Source organism: Prunus mume, linkage group LG5, assembly GCF_029339155.1.
Source record: "Prunus mume cultivar Tortuosa linkage group LG5, ASM2933915v1, whole genome shotgun sequence".
Classification (NCBI taxonomy): domain Eukaryota; kingdom Viridiplantae; phylum Streptophyta; class Magnoliopsida; order Rosales; family Rosaceae; genus Prunus; species Prunus mume.
Window position 1 is genome coordinate 23,454,944 of NC_142702.1, and position 15,947 is coordinate 23,470,890.

General features: G+C 37.9%; 2 protein-coding genes across 6 annotated transcripts; both read right to left on the reverse strand.

The window, feature by feature from the left end:
- Positions 1 to 4,582: 4,582 nt before the first annotated feature.
- Positions 4,583 to 8,308, reverse strand: LOC103342341 (protein NTM1-like 9). 2 transcript variants are annotated; one of them, XM_089053620.1, is made up of 6 exons: positions 7,887 to 8,308; positions 6,852 to 7,477; positions 6,461 to 6,706; positions 6,258 to 6,350; positions 5,276 to 6,169; positions 4,583 to 5,137 (listed from the first exon to the last, which is right to left on the reverse strand). In XM_089053620.1, exons 1-5 carry the CDS (start codon positions 8,080 to 8,082, stop codon positions 6,020 to 6,022), a joined length of 1,311 nt encoding a protein of 436 aa, XP_088909746.1. In that variant the 5' UTR covers positions 8,083 to 8,308; the 3' UTR covers positions 4,583 to 5,137; positions 5,276 to 6,019. The 2 variants fall into 2 exon arrangements, with proteins under 2 accessions (XP_088909746.1, XP_088909747.1); XM_089053621.1 differs by having other exon boundaries at positions 6,461 to 6,703; positions 7,887 to 8,297.
- Positions 8,309 to 9,542: 1,234 nt separating this feature from the next.
- Positions 9,543 to 13,192, reverse strand: LOC103342391 (NAC domain-containing protein 59-like). 4 transcript variants are annotated; one of them, XM_008246014.2, is made up of 7 exons: positions 13,085 to 13,192; positions 12,793 to 12,989; positions 11,836 to 12,383; positions 11,501 to 11,725; positions 11,199 to 11,396; positions 10,177 to 11,092; positions 9,543 to 10,046 (listed from the first exon to the last, which is right to left on the reverse strand). In XM_008246014.2, the coding sequence occupies exons 2-6, from the start codon at positions 12,971 to 12,973 to the stop codon at positions 10,919 to 10,921; spliced, it is 1,326 nt and encodes a 441-aa protein (XP_008244236.2). In that variant the 5' UTR covers positions 12,974 to 12,989; positions 13,085 to 13,192; the 3' UTR covers positions 9,543 to 10,046; positions 10,177 to 10,918. The 4 variants fall into 4 exon arrangements, with proteins under 4 accessions (XP_008244236.2, XP_088909677.1, XP_088909676.1 ...); XM_089053551.1 differs by lacking the exon at positions 13,085 to 13,192 and having other exon boundaries at positions 10,177 to 10,529; positions 11,042 to 11,092; positions 12,793 to 13,068; XM_089053550.1 differs by lacking the exon at positions 13,085 to 13,192 and having other exon boundaries at positions 9,543 to 10,042; positions 12,793 to 13,068.
- Between the last annotated feature and the right edge of the window lie 2,755 nt (positions 13,193 to 15,947).

The following is a 15,947-nucleotide window of genomic DNA, read 5'->3' on the forward strand; positions in this document are numbered from 1 at the left end:
TTTTTCCGTGGCAAAACTAGGCTTGAACACCATAGGTTTGTCGTGAAAAACTCAAAGTTTCTGCAACTTGGAGCCACGTTTAGCTCAACTTTTTTCCGATCATTCTTTCTTAAAACTGAACAATGGCATATTTGTTGGCGTGACTTGTGGATATTGACTTACTTTCCTTACACACCAAGGATTCCTATTTTATTTGTAATTGATTTACTTTAATTCCTGATTTCCTACTGTAAATAGATTTAGGAATTTATTATTTACTTGCCCATTCATGTTTTGTTGTATTATAAATATGACCTCCTACAAGGAGAAGAATACATAGAAAATTCCCACAAACAAATATTCTCTTATAGTTTTCATATTTTAGCATGGTATCAGAGCGGCGATCTTGGAATTGCTGACTCTAGTTTCAAACCCCCCCGCCGCTATGGGGTTGATGATTTTTTCAACCCTCATGGAGGTAGCACCGCCGACTCCTTTTCTCCTTCTCAACCAACCATACCGAGTTGAGTGCCCAAATGGCTCAGCTCCTACAGATGCAGACTTTGGCCCCGAATTTGATCCTGAATCAGGATCCTATTTTGACGACCCCAACCCCGACCTCGACTATGACGACGACGACCCGACCCGACTCGAAGACGATCTCGACCCCAACTCCGATGATGACCACAACCCGAATTTGTCTATGATTCAGACCTCGATCCCGATTTCGACTTCGACTCTAGCCCCGACTCGCTCAGATCCCGATCCGAATTCCTACTCTACCTATATCCTATGCATCTTCCGCTGCACAGATTATGACTTCTCGACTAACGACACCGACACATGGACTAGATTGCGCATATTGTGGTGATCCGAGACACACTCGTGAGACTTGTTTTAAATTGCATGGCTACCCCGATTGGTGGGCTACTCTTAAAGATCGAGGACAATGCAATACGACCAGTAATGGTACTGGTTATGGATTCCATACTTCCGATAAGATTGATTCCAGGAGTTGGATAATTGATTCCGGTGCAACTGATCATATGACGTTTGATCCGATGATTTTCTGAATACTACACAACCTCGACGAACTCTGTATTGCAAATGTCAATGGCGTTACTTATCCTGTGGGTGGCATTGCACTCTCATCCTCTCTCACACTGTCTAATACTTTACTTGTTCCATCTTTATCTACTAAATTGTTGTCCGTTAGTCAGCTTACTGAACAATTGAATTGTTGTGTACTCATTTACCCGAGTTTTTGTTTGCTTCAGGATATTCACACTAAGGAGATTCTTGGTCGTGGTACTAAGAGAGGGGGGCTATATTATGTCGATGACTTCAGTCCTGGCATAGCTAACAGTGTGACGCATCCCTTTGATAGCAAACAAAAGCAAATTTGGTTGTGGCACCGTCGATTGGGACATCCGTCTTTTAGTTATATGAAGCATCTTATACCAGATTTATTCTCAGGTTTCAAGGACTCCGACTTCACATGTGATACTTGTATTTTGGCTAAGAGTCACCGTGTGCCCTACCCGTTGAGTACGAACAAGTGTACTACTCCATTTACGTTAATTCACTCTGATGTCTGGGGACCTTCACCTATCACTGCTCCCTCTGGTGTTAGATGGTTTGTCACATTCATAGATGATTGTACACGGATGACATGGCTTTATTTGCTGAAGAATAAAAACGAAGTGTTTTCCCGTTTCAATCATTCCACAAACAGATGAAAACTCAGTTTAATGCTCAAATCCAGATTCTTCGCTCCGACAATGGTGGAGAATTTGTCAATCATGACTTTCAGACTTACTTCCAACAACATGGAATTATCCATGAGACGACTTGTCCTCAGACACCGCAACAAAATGGTGTTGCTGAACGAAAGAATCGACATCTTCTTGAAACCGCCCGAGCACTTCTGATTGGCGCTCATGTTCCTCGCCATCACTGGGATGATGCTATTGTCACTGCAGTTCACCTAATCAACCGCATGCCTTCTGGTGTATTGACTTTTAAAACTCCCTTACAGGTGCTTGCGCAACACAGACCTCTGCCCTCTGTTTTGGTACTCACACCCCGAATCTTTGGATGTGTGGCTTTCGTTCATCTCCACAAAAATCAACGTAGCAAACTTGATCCATGTGCGCTTCGTTGTGTTTTTGTGGGTTATGCCACTCATCAGAAAGGCTACCGTTGTTATCACCCTCCTACCCGACGTACCTATGTCACTTTGGATGTGACCTTTCTGGAATCTGAGCTGTTCTTCCATGACCCATCATCCAATTCTACGCTTCAGGGGGAGATACGAAATGAAGAGCAGAATTGGAGCAACTTGGAAAACGAAGAAATTCTCCTATGTACAGAAATAATTGATCATCCCGAGTCTGGAGCACAAGATTACTCTCTGCCGAAAAGCGACCAATCGCCCATTCATAGCGATCAATTACCTGACCCACCTGATCCATACGAAGATATTTCTGATCCGAGTCTCACACCTACAGACAATACAGAACAACAAGATGAAGACCCCCCCTCTAACTCAACAGTACCAACAGACCAATCTCCTGAGAATATCCTTGAGGTAAGTACTCCTACTAGACTTGTGCATTTAGAGGATAAAACTATTGGATATCAATTACCTTTCAGGCAAAATCGTGGGAAGCCACCAAATCGCTATTCACCTGATATTAGCAAGACATCCAAGTATCCAATTGCAAATCATGTATCTACTGAGAAGCTGTCTGAACCACTCAAGGCTTTTGTGCATCAGTTGTCTGCTATCCATATTCCAACCAAGGTCTCTGAAGCATTGAAAGATCCTAAGTGGGTCCAAGCTATAAAAGAGGAGATGAAAGCTCTTGAGAAAAATCAGACTTGGACATTGGAGACTATACCACGAGGAAAAAAGACTATCGGATGTAGATGAGTGTTTACTATAAAACACAATGCAGATGGATCTATCGAGCGATACAAGGCAAGACTTGTGGCAAAAGGGTACACACAGACCTATGGTATAGACTATGAAGAAACCTTTGCTCCAGTTGCAAAGTTAAACACCGTCAGAGTTTTATTGTCCCTTGCAGCTAATTTGAATTGGCCACTACACCAGTTTGATGTAAAGAATGCTTTTCTACATTGCGAACTCACGGAGGAGGTGTACATGGACATTCCTCCTGGTTATAATACTACTCAGACTGGAACAGTTTGCAGGCTACAAAGCATTGTATGGGTTGAAACAGTCACCACGTGCATGGTTTGGACGGTTCACCATGGCAATGAAGAACAATGGTTTCAAACAGTGCAACTCAGATCATACTTTGTTCTTGAAACATCGGAAAGGGAAGGTATGACATTAATAATTTATGTTGATGATATGATTATTACTGGGAATGATAAACAGGAAATATCACAGCTACAAGACTATCTCGCTACAGAGTTTGAGATGAAGGATCTAGGTGGACTCAAGTATTTCTTGGGAATTGAGGTGGCTCGATCGCAGTGAGGCATATTTCTCTCTCAAAGGAAATATGTCTTGGACTTGTTGATGACACAGAATGCTAGATTGCAAACCTGCGGACACTCCTATTGTTCAGAATCATCATCTTGGAGAATATCCGAATCAAGTTCCAACTAACAAAGAAAGATACCAAAGGTTAGTGGGAAGATTGATCTATTTGTCACATACTCGACTGACATTGCTTATGCAGTGAGCGTTGTCAGTCAATTTATGCACTCTCCAAGTGAAGACCACATGAATGCAGTTCTTCGGATACTTAGATATTTGAAGTCTGCGCCTGGAAAAGGACTTATGTTCTCAAAGCATGGTCATCTAAATATTGATGGTTATTCGGATGCAGATTGGGCAGGTAATGTAACAGATAGAAAATCCACATCGGGTTACTTCACATTTGTGGGAGGTAATTTGGTGACATGGAGGAGCAAGAAACAGAATGTAGTAGCTTTATCCAGTGCAGAAGCCGAGTTCAGAGGCATGACTAAAGGGATATGTGAACTTCTTTGGTTAAGAAAGTTGCTTACTGAACTTGGGTATAAACCTACATCAACAATGAATCTCTTTTGTGACAACAAGGCTGCTATAGCCATTGCACAGAATCCGGTTCAGCATGATCGTACTAAACATGTTGAGGTGGATCGACACTTCATCAAACAGAAGCTTGAGGCTAAAGTGTTTCAGTTTCCTTTTGTGAAATCCGAGGATCAATTGGCGGATATTTTGACAAAGGCGATTTCCAGTAAAGCATTCCACAATTCACTAGATCAGTTGGGCATTGGAGACATCTATGCACCAACGTGAGGGGGAGTGTTGGCGTGACTTGTGGATATTGACTTACTTTCCTTACACACCAAGGATTCCTATTTTATTTGTAATTGATTTACTTTAATTCCTGATTTCCTACTGTAAATAGATTTAGGAATTTATTATTTACTTGCCCATTCAGGTTTTGTTGTATTATAAATATGACCTCCTACAAGGAGAAGAATACATAGAAAATTCCCACAAACAAATATTCTCTTATAGTTTTCATATTTTAGCAATATTAATTCAACATTGGGGGGTTGAAATATGAAAAGATAATATAATACAAAAGATTCCATTCAACGCTGAAAGGTTCTAAATAAAGAAATATTAACACTGATACAGCAGGAATGCTGCACAGGAGCGCAGCAGTTGATACAGGCCAATTACAAAAAAACAAAATCAACAACATTTACAAGAACACGATTCTTGGGTGTTTTAAACCAATCATAATCATACAGTTTTACTATGATTGTAACTACTACTCCATTAAGGACGGAACCTCGAAACTTCCATACCAATAACCACAGACATCACACTAGTGTCTGGTTATTGTAAGTTGTAACATATATTGAGATTCCAGCAGCCATGCAGCTGCAGATCCTGTATAATACCACTTCCAGAACAATAGAGAGCAGAACGAAAGCCTAAGGCTTGAGCTAGAACTTCGTACCGAGATATTATACCACGTCCCACTGGGGACTTGATTAATGGTTTTGAGGAGATGCTTCCAAACTTGAAAGAACCCTGTTGATGTTTGCTTCAAACCGTATGCTTCCAAGACTCGGTTTTCAGATGGAGAGCAATGCAATACTCTGCAGCTTCTCTAACCTGTAAACAGAGTTACAGAAATCACGTTAATTTGAGCAAAATAGCAAATAGCCTCCTCAAAGCTTCAATAAAAGAGTTTTTATTTACAGTGAGAAGGCCATAAAGGTTTCTCTTCATGTTTTAGGCTGATTCTCTCACCTTGTCTTGTGATACAGCTTTGCAGTTGGATTCTTCTCACAGCACCTCCCATGTATGAACATGAACAGAGGGATGGTGTGACCTTTGATTAAGAGAGTACACTATTTGAAGACAATTGATTTGGGGAATATTTGTAGTTCTGTTGACAGGAGAGAGACATGGTCTCCAAATTATTTTGTCTGGACTCGCCGGAGGAGAATAGAGTTCCAGATGGCATTTCAAACGTTGCCAATTTTCGGTGACCAACAAGTTCACCTTACAAGCTTCAAGTTTCCAAAAGTTGGGAATGCTGTCACACACAGCAATGGCCCAAAAGACCAAGAACAGACTTAGTTAACCTGATTCGTTTGTCCTGGACATAGATGTCTATGTGTCCACAACTATGAATAAGTTTCCAAAGCCTCCAGTTCCAAAAATGTAGACAAGGGTCATGTTACCTCTTGGGGTATACAAGGCCCCTATTGATGTTCTCCTAAAAGTAAAATATTGTGGTTCACTAGCTATGTTGAGGTTTCTCTTGTACCGCTAATGCAGATTAAACGTACTACCCATCCATACATTAACTCGGTGTTTTTTTTTTCTCACTTCTTCTTACTTCACTAGTGCTATCATAGAATCTTCCCCATGACTCCGGTAGATTAGGGTCACTGAAAATAGTGTTTGGTGTATCTTCGCAGGATAATATTCCTGATCAACAATAATTGTATATAAGAACTTTGAGGGAAAAGAGTCATAACCTCCAGATCAGAGGTTACAACTCATTGCATGCCAATAAAGTTTATTGCCATGCTCAAAATCTCCCAGTTCCAAGTTCATTGGTGACAGCAGCGTGAAATCCTGTAGCTGAAATGGATCAAAACATGATCCCAGATTTTCTTTTGGCTGAGAACAAGCCTGGAATAAGAATCAGAACAAGCAAGAGTTGAGTTCGGATGTACTCCTTGTGCCACGTATTAAAAAATTAAAAGAAATTCATTCTCACCTTTGAAATCCTTTCATTTGGAGCACCATTATTAAAGTTACAAGTGATGATGCTAACTGGTTCCTTGAAATCATTGGTTGAATTATTATTAACCTGGATTAAGAATCATAACAAAGCAAGCATTAAGTTTGGATGTCATTCTTCTGCCATATTAGAAAGTTCATATGTAAAAAACATAATTTAAAGAGCACGCTCATTCTCACCTCTGAATTACTTTCACCTGTAGCTCGATTTTGAACACCATAAGTAATGTTGCTCACTGGTTCAATTTGATTATTCATTGACATATTATTCTTATGTGTAAGATAAGAATTCGAGCTACAGGGGTATATTGGTGACTGCTGTGTGGAGGAGCAGTAATCCTGTGGCAGAGGTGGCAGAGGTGGCTGAGGTGGCTGCGGTGGAGGAAGGAGTGAATCCAGATTTTCTCCTGGCTCAGCACAATACTGCTGGATTAAGAATCACAAACAAGCAAGTGCTAAGTTTTGATATGCTTCTGCTGCTCCAAATTAGCAAGTTCATATAAAAATTGCTCAACAAGCATGAATAAGCAACTTTATATAAAAAATTATCAAAAAGCACTATTACACTCACCTCTTGAAACAGATCACATGCAGCTTGATTATCAAAATCATAGAAAATCCAGGTATCAATTTCATCATCATCACAGCTTGAAATATCATTGTTGTCTATCAGACCAGTACCATTTGGAGACTCGGTGCATTCATCATGATCACCATTACCATTCAGAACATCCCCTACCTCTTGGGATGCCAGATGTTCTAATGGCTCTGAAATCATATCGGTTGCGGCAGCTTGATCATCTTCAGAATTAGAGGCAATGCAGCCACCAAAATCAGCCTTCACCTTCTTATAATTAGCTGACTTATTCTTCAGGCGGCAGAGAACAAAGTCCTTCTGCTGATTGGGATTAGGACCAAGTTGGGCCAGTTCAGTGCTGGTGAGATAATACTCATGCATGATCCAGTCGGTCTTCTTGGCTTTCGGCACACGACCTTCGTAGAAAGTCAAGGTCCTCTTCTTACCAATCACAGCTTTGGATCGTCGTGCCTTGATCTCACGAACCTTGCCTGTGATTTTATAAAAGCCCTGATCTGTGGCCCTGTTACAGCGAGTGCTATTGGTGTACTTAAAATCAGGTTGGCTGAAGAAGAACCATTCCATCTCATGATCAGGAAAGTCTGGCTCTTCAAAGAACGCTGAAATGCCACACATAACAAAACATTCAAATTTCAAACCAACCACTTCAAGTCTTCAAGTACTCAACAGAACAACTGAACATGATCACAAATTTCAAGAGCATCGAAATCGAAAATTTAAAACCAATCCACTCCAAGTCCAGAAGTATTCACACAACACAACTGAACAAGATCGTAAATTTAAATATAGAACATTAGAAATGTGAAATGGGTTGGCTCTTTCCAGAGAATTGAAAGCGAAATGCAACACAAAATAAGATATTGAAACCAACCTACATCAAGTCTTGAACTACCCAACAACAGAACTGATCAAGAACATAAATTTATATAAACAAAAGCAAAGTAACATTAGAAATGAGGAAATGGGTAGTGAAGAAGAAGTGAGAAAGATTAATGGGTTACAACTTACCAGGAATATCACAAGGCTCGTGCTTGCAGACATCGATTTCAGGGATGATGTGGCTGAAGTTAGAGTCCTTGCCCTCTATCTTCTTCTTCAAGTAGTAGCCCACCAGCACCTCTTCAGTGGGATAGAATCTGAACCCAGGTAGGACCACAGGCACTGAATCCCCTTCTTCCATTGTGGTTCTGCTGATGCTGCTCATCTCTCCTTCTTATCGACTTTGGCACTCTGATTTTCAGACGTTTTGGGAAGCAGTAATAAGCGTGAAGTTGTATTTATAAACACTAACCAGCTCTCACAATCTCAAAGCACTGGTCTTTTTTTCACTAGTGTTTGATGAATTTTATAATATATATATATATCCAAAGATTTTGAGCTTCCCATACAAGTTTATGTTTTTTTTGGTCTGATCTTCCCATACAAGTTCAAGTTTAACAAAGACTTGGGTCAGGGCAGGGGAGCCCCCACGCATTTTCTTTCACGCGCTAATTTTAATTTTTATATTTTGTTTTTTTTTTTTGGGTGGGAATCTCATGCATCTACTACCCCTCTTGTAAGTTCAGCGATAGTACTCTTCTATCCTTCAATTCATCATTGTTTTGGTGATTGATAAACATGGGTCAAACCTTATTCATATAAAATAAATTATTGTTTGTGACAGCCGTTGCACGTTCCATTCCATCCATATCAATGCGGTGTTAAGAACATATTTAAGTTACAATCGACATGTTATCGTATTCACGTGATTTCATCATCATACAAATAAAGTGATTATTTAAATTATTTATCATGATATAAGAGCATCCACAATGAGCTTTTAAATTATCTCTTTAGACAAATTTTAGGGAGAAATCGTAAAAATGCAACTCCAACCACGCTCCCTATCTACTTCCTAAAATAGAGAGTGCTCTAGGAGCTCTAAATCTGAGGAGAGAGAAAGGACTCCTATTGGCTCGCTATAATTTAATGTTGTTTTATTTAATGAGTATTTCAAACATATATTTAATGTTAACTATTTTTATTTTATTTTTTAATATAGATGAACCAATCAAAAAAGAGTTATAGCATTTATGACTCTCCAAATTATGGAGTATGGTTGAAGTTAAAATTTTTTAGAGAGCTCAAAAAATAGCTTTCTTATATTCTTAGCCAAATTTTAGCTAATAAATAGAGAGCATCATTGTGGATGCTCTAAGAAAGCAATTTGAGATGGGGAAGATTTTAAGCTTTTCTATAACAAAGCAATTTGATGAAATACATGAAATTAATAGCTAGTTCACTAAACAAATAAGGCACAATTAGTTTGGAGCCAAAACCTTGATGCAAGGCAAAACTCATTTACAACAATTCGAGGTGGGAACGATACAATTCAAACTGAGTTAGAACGATTTTTTTTTAAATTTTTTTTTTTGCGCATATTGTTTGGACTATCCTACAATACAATAACATTGGAGTGACTGCCCTGTATATATATATATATATATATATATATATATATATATATATTTATTTTATTTATTTATTTTTCTTTAATAAATTTTGATAATTGTATAAGGGTGTAAATATATTCATTCAGGATGATAAATCTAATGGGATGACTATATGCAGAAGAGGAGAAAATTTGCACCGAGCAATGGCAGGTAGACATTCTAAGACCGAAAATAAAGAGAGGAAATAATACACAATATTCTTCATTCAACATTGAAATGTTGGAAATAAACAACATTCACAAGGATACACTGATAATCGAAACAATATTAACAAGGATACAATTTTTGGTGGTAAAAGGGTAGGATGTTTCAGACTGAAGGTCATTGATAGGTTTAAGACCTTCAAAATACAAAAATAATCGTCCATTTTCGAAATGACTGTAACTAGGAACTACTACTCCATTAAGGATGGAGTTCACAGATTCTCTATCAGTAACCAGAACATCACACTAGTGTCTGGTTATACGGATATAGTAAACTGAGACTCCAGCAGCCATGTAGCAGAAGCTTCTGTATAGCGCCACTTCTATAATGATAGCGACTGTGGAACAAAAGCAAGCCTCTAAGGCTATACAAATAGAACTTGGTATTGAAATATTATACCACCATAGGACATGCTTCCAGGAAAGTAAAAGGACCCTTCAGTTTGAACAGCAACACAGTGAGCGGCAGCTTCCTGACCAGAAAACAGAAATCAAATTCAGTTGAGTGAGAATAGCAAATAGCCTCAATGTCAAAGCTTCATTATAACATATTTCATTTAACTGCTGTGACAAAGTCATGTTTTCAGCTTGATTCTTTCTCACCTTGGCTTGTGATACTGGTTGATATGGAGGTTGTGTGTTCTTCGACTTGTAGGATAGATATACTAGTTGAAGAAGACTACTGATCTGAGGAATATCTGTAGTTTGTGTTGATAGAGGAAGTGCAATCTCCAAAAGACTGCTTCTGAGAAAAGACATCTTTACTTCATCTGGACTCGTTGCATTCGGAAGTTTCCAAAACTTGGGGATGCTGGGAGACAGCTTCTTCTTTTCTTTTTCTTTTTTCCTTTTTTTTTGGGGGGGTTAATCTTTGACATAATTACTCAAAACCCTTGCTGTGGGTGACAGACTAGTAACTTCTGTCGTTTGTGACATATTTGTAGGAGAATATCACTCTGTAGTAATGTGAGACACATTCTTACATGAAGTACTCAGTGTTTGTGTCACTATTGTACTCCACCATAATGGAGTGTTTCTCTAATAGCTAATGCAAATAGTCTTTGCATGGAGTACTCAGTGTTAGTGTCACTATTGTACTCTACCATAATGGAGTGTTTCTCTAATAGCTAATGCAAATAGTCTTTGCATGGAGTACTCAGTGTTAGTGTCACTGTTGTACTCCACCATAATGGAGTGTTTCTCTAATATAGCTAATGCAAATAATCTTTGCATGGAGTACTCAGTGTTAGTGTCACTGTTGTACTCCACCATCTTCATCATAAACCCTTCCCAATGATTTTGGTAGGTTGTAGTCATTGGAAAGAGTTTATGATGTTTTTGTTACTCAAGAACTATGTGGGAAAAGAGCCGCATATTGCGACTCATTGCATCCAATATAGTTATTGGAATGCAGAACATCTCCCTGATCCACGTATAACATTGAGGAAGGCAATGTGTAGTTCTCTACCTCAAGTGAACGAAAGAACAATTGCAGATTTTCTTCTGATTGAGAATAAACCTGGATTAAGAATTATTCCAAGCAAGAGTTAAGTTTGGGTGTAATTCTTGTGCTCCATATTAAGAAGTATATATATGAAACTTTCAAAGAGCATGTTGATTCTCACCTCGGGAATCCTTTCATCTTTAGCTTGATTCTCGAAGTCAGAGGCTGTGTTGCTAATTGGTTTGCTGTCATAATTGTTCGGAATATTATTCTTGTTTGGAAGAGAAGAATCATTATAGACATCAGGAGCATTTCCCAGCTCAGGTGGCCCAGGAGGCGGAACGGGTGAATCCAGATCTTCTCCTGGCTGAGCACATGACTGCCATTGACAGATTTCACAAAGCAAACGAGTGTTAAGTTTTGATATACTTCTTGTGATCCATATCAACAATTTCACATCAGAAACTGCTCAAAAAGTCTCACCTCTTGACGCATATCAGATGAAACACAGCTATGAGGTTCACCATTATCAGGATTGCCACTGCCAAGAAGAACACGTTCCAGCTCTTTGAAGGCCAGAAGTTCTTCTTCTTCTGTAGTCATAGGATGGATAGCAGCAGCTTGGTTATCAGAATTTGAGGCGAGGTAGTCACCAGTACCAGGAACATTTCCCAGCTGAGGCGGCTCAAGTCCTAGCTGAGCACATAACTGCCAGATTAAGAATCACAAACAAGCAAGCGTTAAGTGTTGATATATTTCTTGTGCTCCACATTTACAATTTTAAATCAGATATGTTGAAAAAGCACATTCATAATCACCTCTTGCATTATATCAAAATCAGATGAAACAAAGCCACCAGGTTCACCATCATTATGATTGCCACTTCCAAGCAGATGTTGTTCGGCCTCGGCCTCCAGAATCTTATGATTTGCAGCAGCTTGATCATCTTGAGAATTAGAGGCCACGTCGCCACCAATAGCAGGATCAGCTGATTCATCATAGATTGCAACATCCTGCTGCTGCTTATTATCAGACTTATAGTCAGCTGACTTATTCTTCATGCGGAAAAGAACAAGGCCACTCAGATTAGAACCCGGGGCAGTTGAAGTGAGATAATACTCCTGCTTGACCCAGCCGGTCTTGCTCTGCTTAGACGGACGACCTAAATGGAAGGTCAAGGTCCTCTTTTTGCAAGTGACCGATTCAGAGAGTTGTCGAGACTTGATTTCTCGTGGCTTTCCTGTGATTTTCCAGAAGCCCTTCTCTGTGAGCCTATTGCAGCGAGGACTGTTGGCGTATTTGTGATGATGTCGGCTGAAGGAAAACCACATCCTAGGTTGATATGGAGAGTCTGGCAACATGCGTCCTGCAAAATGCAACACAAAACAAGATTTTGAAACCAACCCACTTCAAGTCTTGAAGTAATGAATAACTAAATTACTGAACAAGATTATGTATAGATATAAATTTTAAATTGGAAATGAGAAAATGGGTAGTGAAGAAAATTGAGACACATAAAAGGATTATATCAGGTTTAGGATTTGGGGTTTAGGGTTAGGGATTCTAACAGAACAACTGAACAAGATCTTAGATTATGCATACGCAAAAATCAAACATTGAAAATGAGAAAATGGGTTGTGATGAAAAAGTGAGATAGATCAACAAGCATCATGTATAAACAGAACAAGTGATGAAGATTATGCATAAACAAACATCATACCTTGGAAATTAGAAAATGGGCAGTGAAGAGAAAGTGAGACAGATTAATGGATTACCAGCTAATTCCCAAGGCTCGTAATTGTAGAAATCAATGTCTGGGATGATGGGGCGGGCTTGGGAGCCCTCCATCCGCTTCTTCAAAAGGTTCACCATTTCCTCATCAGGGGGATGGTATCTGAGCCCACGCAGCAAGTCCAGCACCCATGCATCTGTTGTTGTGCTGCTACTGCTGCTCATCTCTCCTTCAATTCAACTGTTTTGGAAAATTGGAATAAGATTATAATCAAATGTTTTGTCTTGAGGGAAGAAGCAGCAGAGCAGTGAAGTTGTATTTATAAACAAACTCACCCAATCACAACAAACCAAGTCTTGAGCTTCCCGACCAAGGTCTCTGGAGTCTTGACTCTTGTGGACTTCTACTGTACATGGCTTTAAGATTAAGTTGCTGGCGTGTTATCGACGTTTTAGTAGTTTTATCTAATAAAATTTTAAAATTCAAGTTAAATTAATATTAATATTAAAATATTTAACAGCACTCAAAAACTTTTTTGTGAGGGAAATTTACATAAATACCACATGAACTTTCAGATATGTGCGTCATTACCACTGAACTTTTAATTTTTATTTTTAATACCTGAACTTTGTAAAGTGTTGTAATCCACCTCCATCTAACTCCGTTAAAATTTCTGTTAAGTTTAGGACCTTTTTGGGATATTTATATATACTAGGAATGCAATTAATTCCTTCCCAAAACCCATGATGAAGTTACAAAATTTAATTCTAGCTTTGATGTTAAATTTTTTGAATTTGCTGGATTGAGGGTGAGAGAGAGTAATTGTAGACTGAATTTTTTTTTTCTTTATGATATGCAAACTTCCATTGAAATGAAGACAAACCTTTGACAAATAGTGAAGCCTAAATGAATGCAGGAACAAATAGAAATATAGGAGGGCAACAAAAAGCCATGATGAATTTGGTAGAATAAAGCGATGGAGTAGAGAGAGAGAGAGGATAAGGAGGGCTTTGTTCATTGTAAATTTTTTTGTGTGAGATGATAAGCAAAGCACATAAAGCATATCAATAAATAAGCATTTTAACTTTTCATCCATTTGTGAGAAAAATAATAATATACTTTAGAAATTTTTGACTTGTATCCTCCTCTTCCCTTTGCTTTACTACATCGTGCAGAAGAAGGAAGGACATGGATTATTTATGTACAAAAAGCAAGGCACATTCCTAAAGTATAATATGTATGGATCAACTTCAGAGCCTTTTAAGTTTTCTCTCCATTAAGAGAACTTCAAAATATTTTAAAAGGTTCCTTCTCTTCCCATAGTAACTTTTATCTTAAATAATTCCTAAGACATGCATAAGAATCCAAAAGAAAATGAGTGAATCCTTTGGGCCATTTGATATCCTACTTGGATTCATTTTCTTAAATTCAAAAATAATTTTTGAATCTAAAGCCATAGTTCGCATGTGGTAGAGCCCAGAGCTCTTCTCCAAAACAACTTTAAAACGGAAGTTTTACAATTCCCTCTCTCTCTCTCACTGGGCATCAAAGTGAAGGTGTTCTTTCTGTGGCTAAGCATTGTCAAGGTGGATTAAGGTCAATAATTTATAGTAGATTTCAATTTGGAATCTATGGTTTCTGATTTTTATTTATTTAATTTTTTATAGATCTTAGAAATAGTTTGGAGTTTAATACTAAACAAGTATTTAGATCTTAAAATCAATATTTAAAAACTCATATTTTTAAAAAAAAAATTATAATTTTTGAATAGAATACCAAACGAGTACTTAAATTTCCTATTATCCATTTGGAACCGAAGTTGAGGACAGCCAAAATAAGAAGAGCATTCAAATTCAGAAGGAGAAAAGTAGGGTGAGAGAGAGAGAGAGAGAGAGAGTGGATGAGTAAATAGTTAGTTATTCATAAAGAGGAGACCAAAGGGTTATTCACCCAAAAGTAGCAAGCAACGAACGACAACTTGGGCCTCAAGGATCAAAGCTTTATTCATAAAGGATAATTTTAGCAAATTTATTTTGGCAATGTGGCACCAAGAGTTTGTTTTGTGTTGCAATCTATCACACCAGTGGGTCCCATCCGGTCTTTTCCGGCGTTTTTTTATATATATTAACGTTTTTTGCGAACATTTTTTGGAGTTCTAAATCTATTTTTCTAAACTTCATGCTCATTTGATAAGTAAGAGTGATTAGCCTTCAAAGTTTTGTTAAATTTTGATCTTGAAAATTTAGAAATTGTATGAATCAATGTTGAAAAACCATGCACGTATGTGACTAAAACCCATAAATGTTATTTGAATCGATTTGAAGTATTTTATGGAAACATCCTTTTGTAATAGTTTACCAATCCACAAATCTTAAAACACCTATAATTTTGTATAATGAAACATAATTTTTTGGAGGCAAAACTATGCTTGAACCCATAACTTTGTTTTGAAAACCCCAAAGTTTATGCAAATTTAGTAAATTTCAATTTGGGAATCTAGAGTTTCTGATTTTTTTTATTTTTTATTTTTAAATTTTAAAAATAATTTAAAGTTCAATACTAAATAAGTTTTTAAATATTAAAATCAATATTTGAAAACTCGTGTTTTAAAAGTAATTATAGTTTTTAAGTAGGATACAAAACGGGAGTAGGATACCAAACGTGGTTTTTGGAATTGAAGTTGAGGATAGCCAAAATAAGAAGAGCATTTTCAGGAGGACAAAAGTAGAGAGAGAGAGAGAGAGAGAGAGAGAGGACGAGTAAAGAGTTATTCATAAAGAGAGGCTTTATTCACCCAAAAGTAGCAACGAACGACTACATGGGCCTGAAGGATCAAAGCTTTATTCATAAAGCCGAATTTTAGAAAATTTATTTTGGCAATGTGGCACCAAACTTTGTTTTGTGTTGCAATCTATCACACCAGTGGGTCCCATCCGGTTTTTTCCCGCGTTTTTATATTTGTTTATGTCCTCTTGATTCTTGGAGGAGTCTTGTCGACCTGCTCTTGCAAGTTCACCTTTAGTAATCTTCTTTTTCTTCAGTTACTCATGAATTTATGAGGAAAAAATGCAATCGAGAGATTTCTGGAATATTCTAGACTTCTGATACATGGATCAGATCGAGAGCTTTTACCCTTTTGGGCTCTTGCTTGATCATGGATCAAAGCTTAATACATAAATTATTATTTGAGATGTTAAG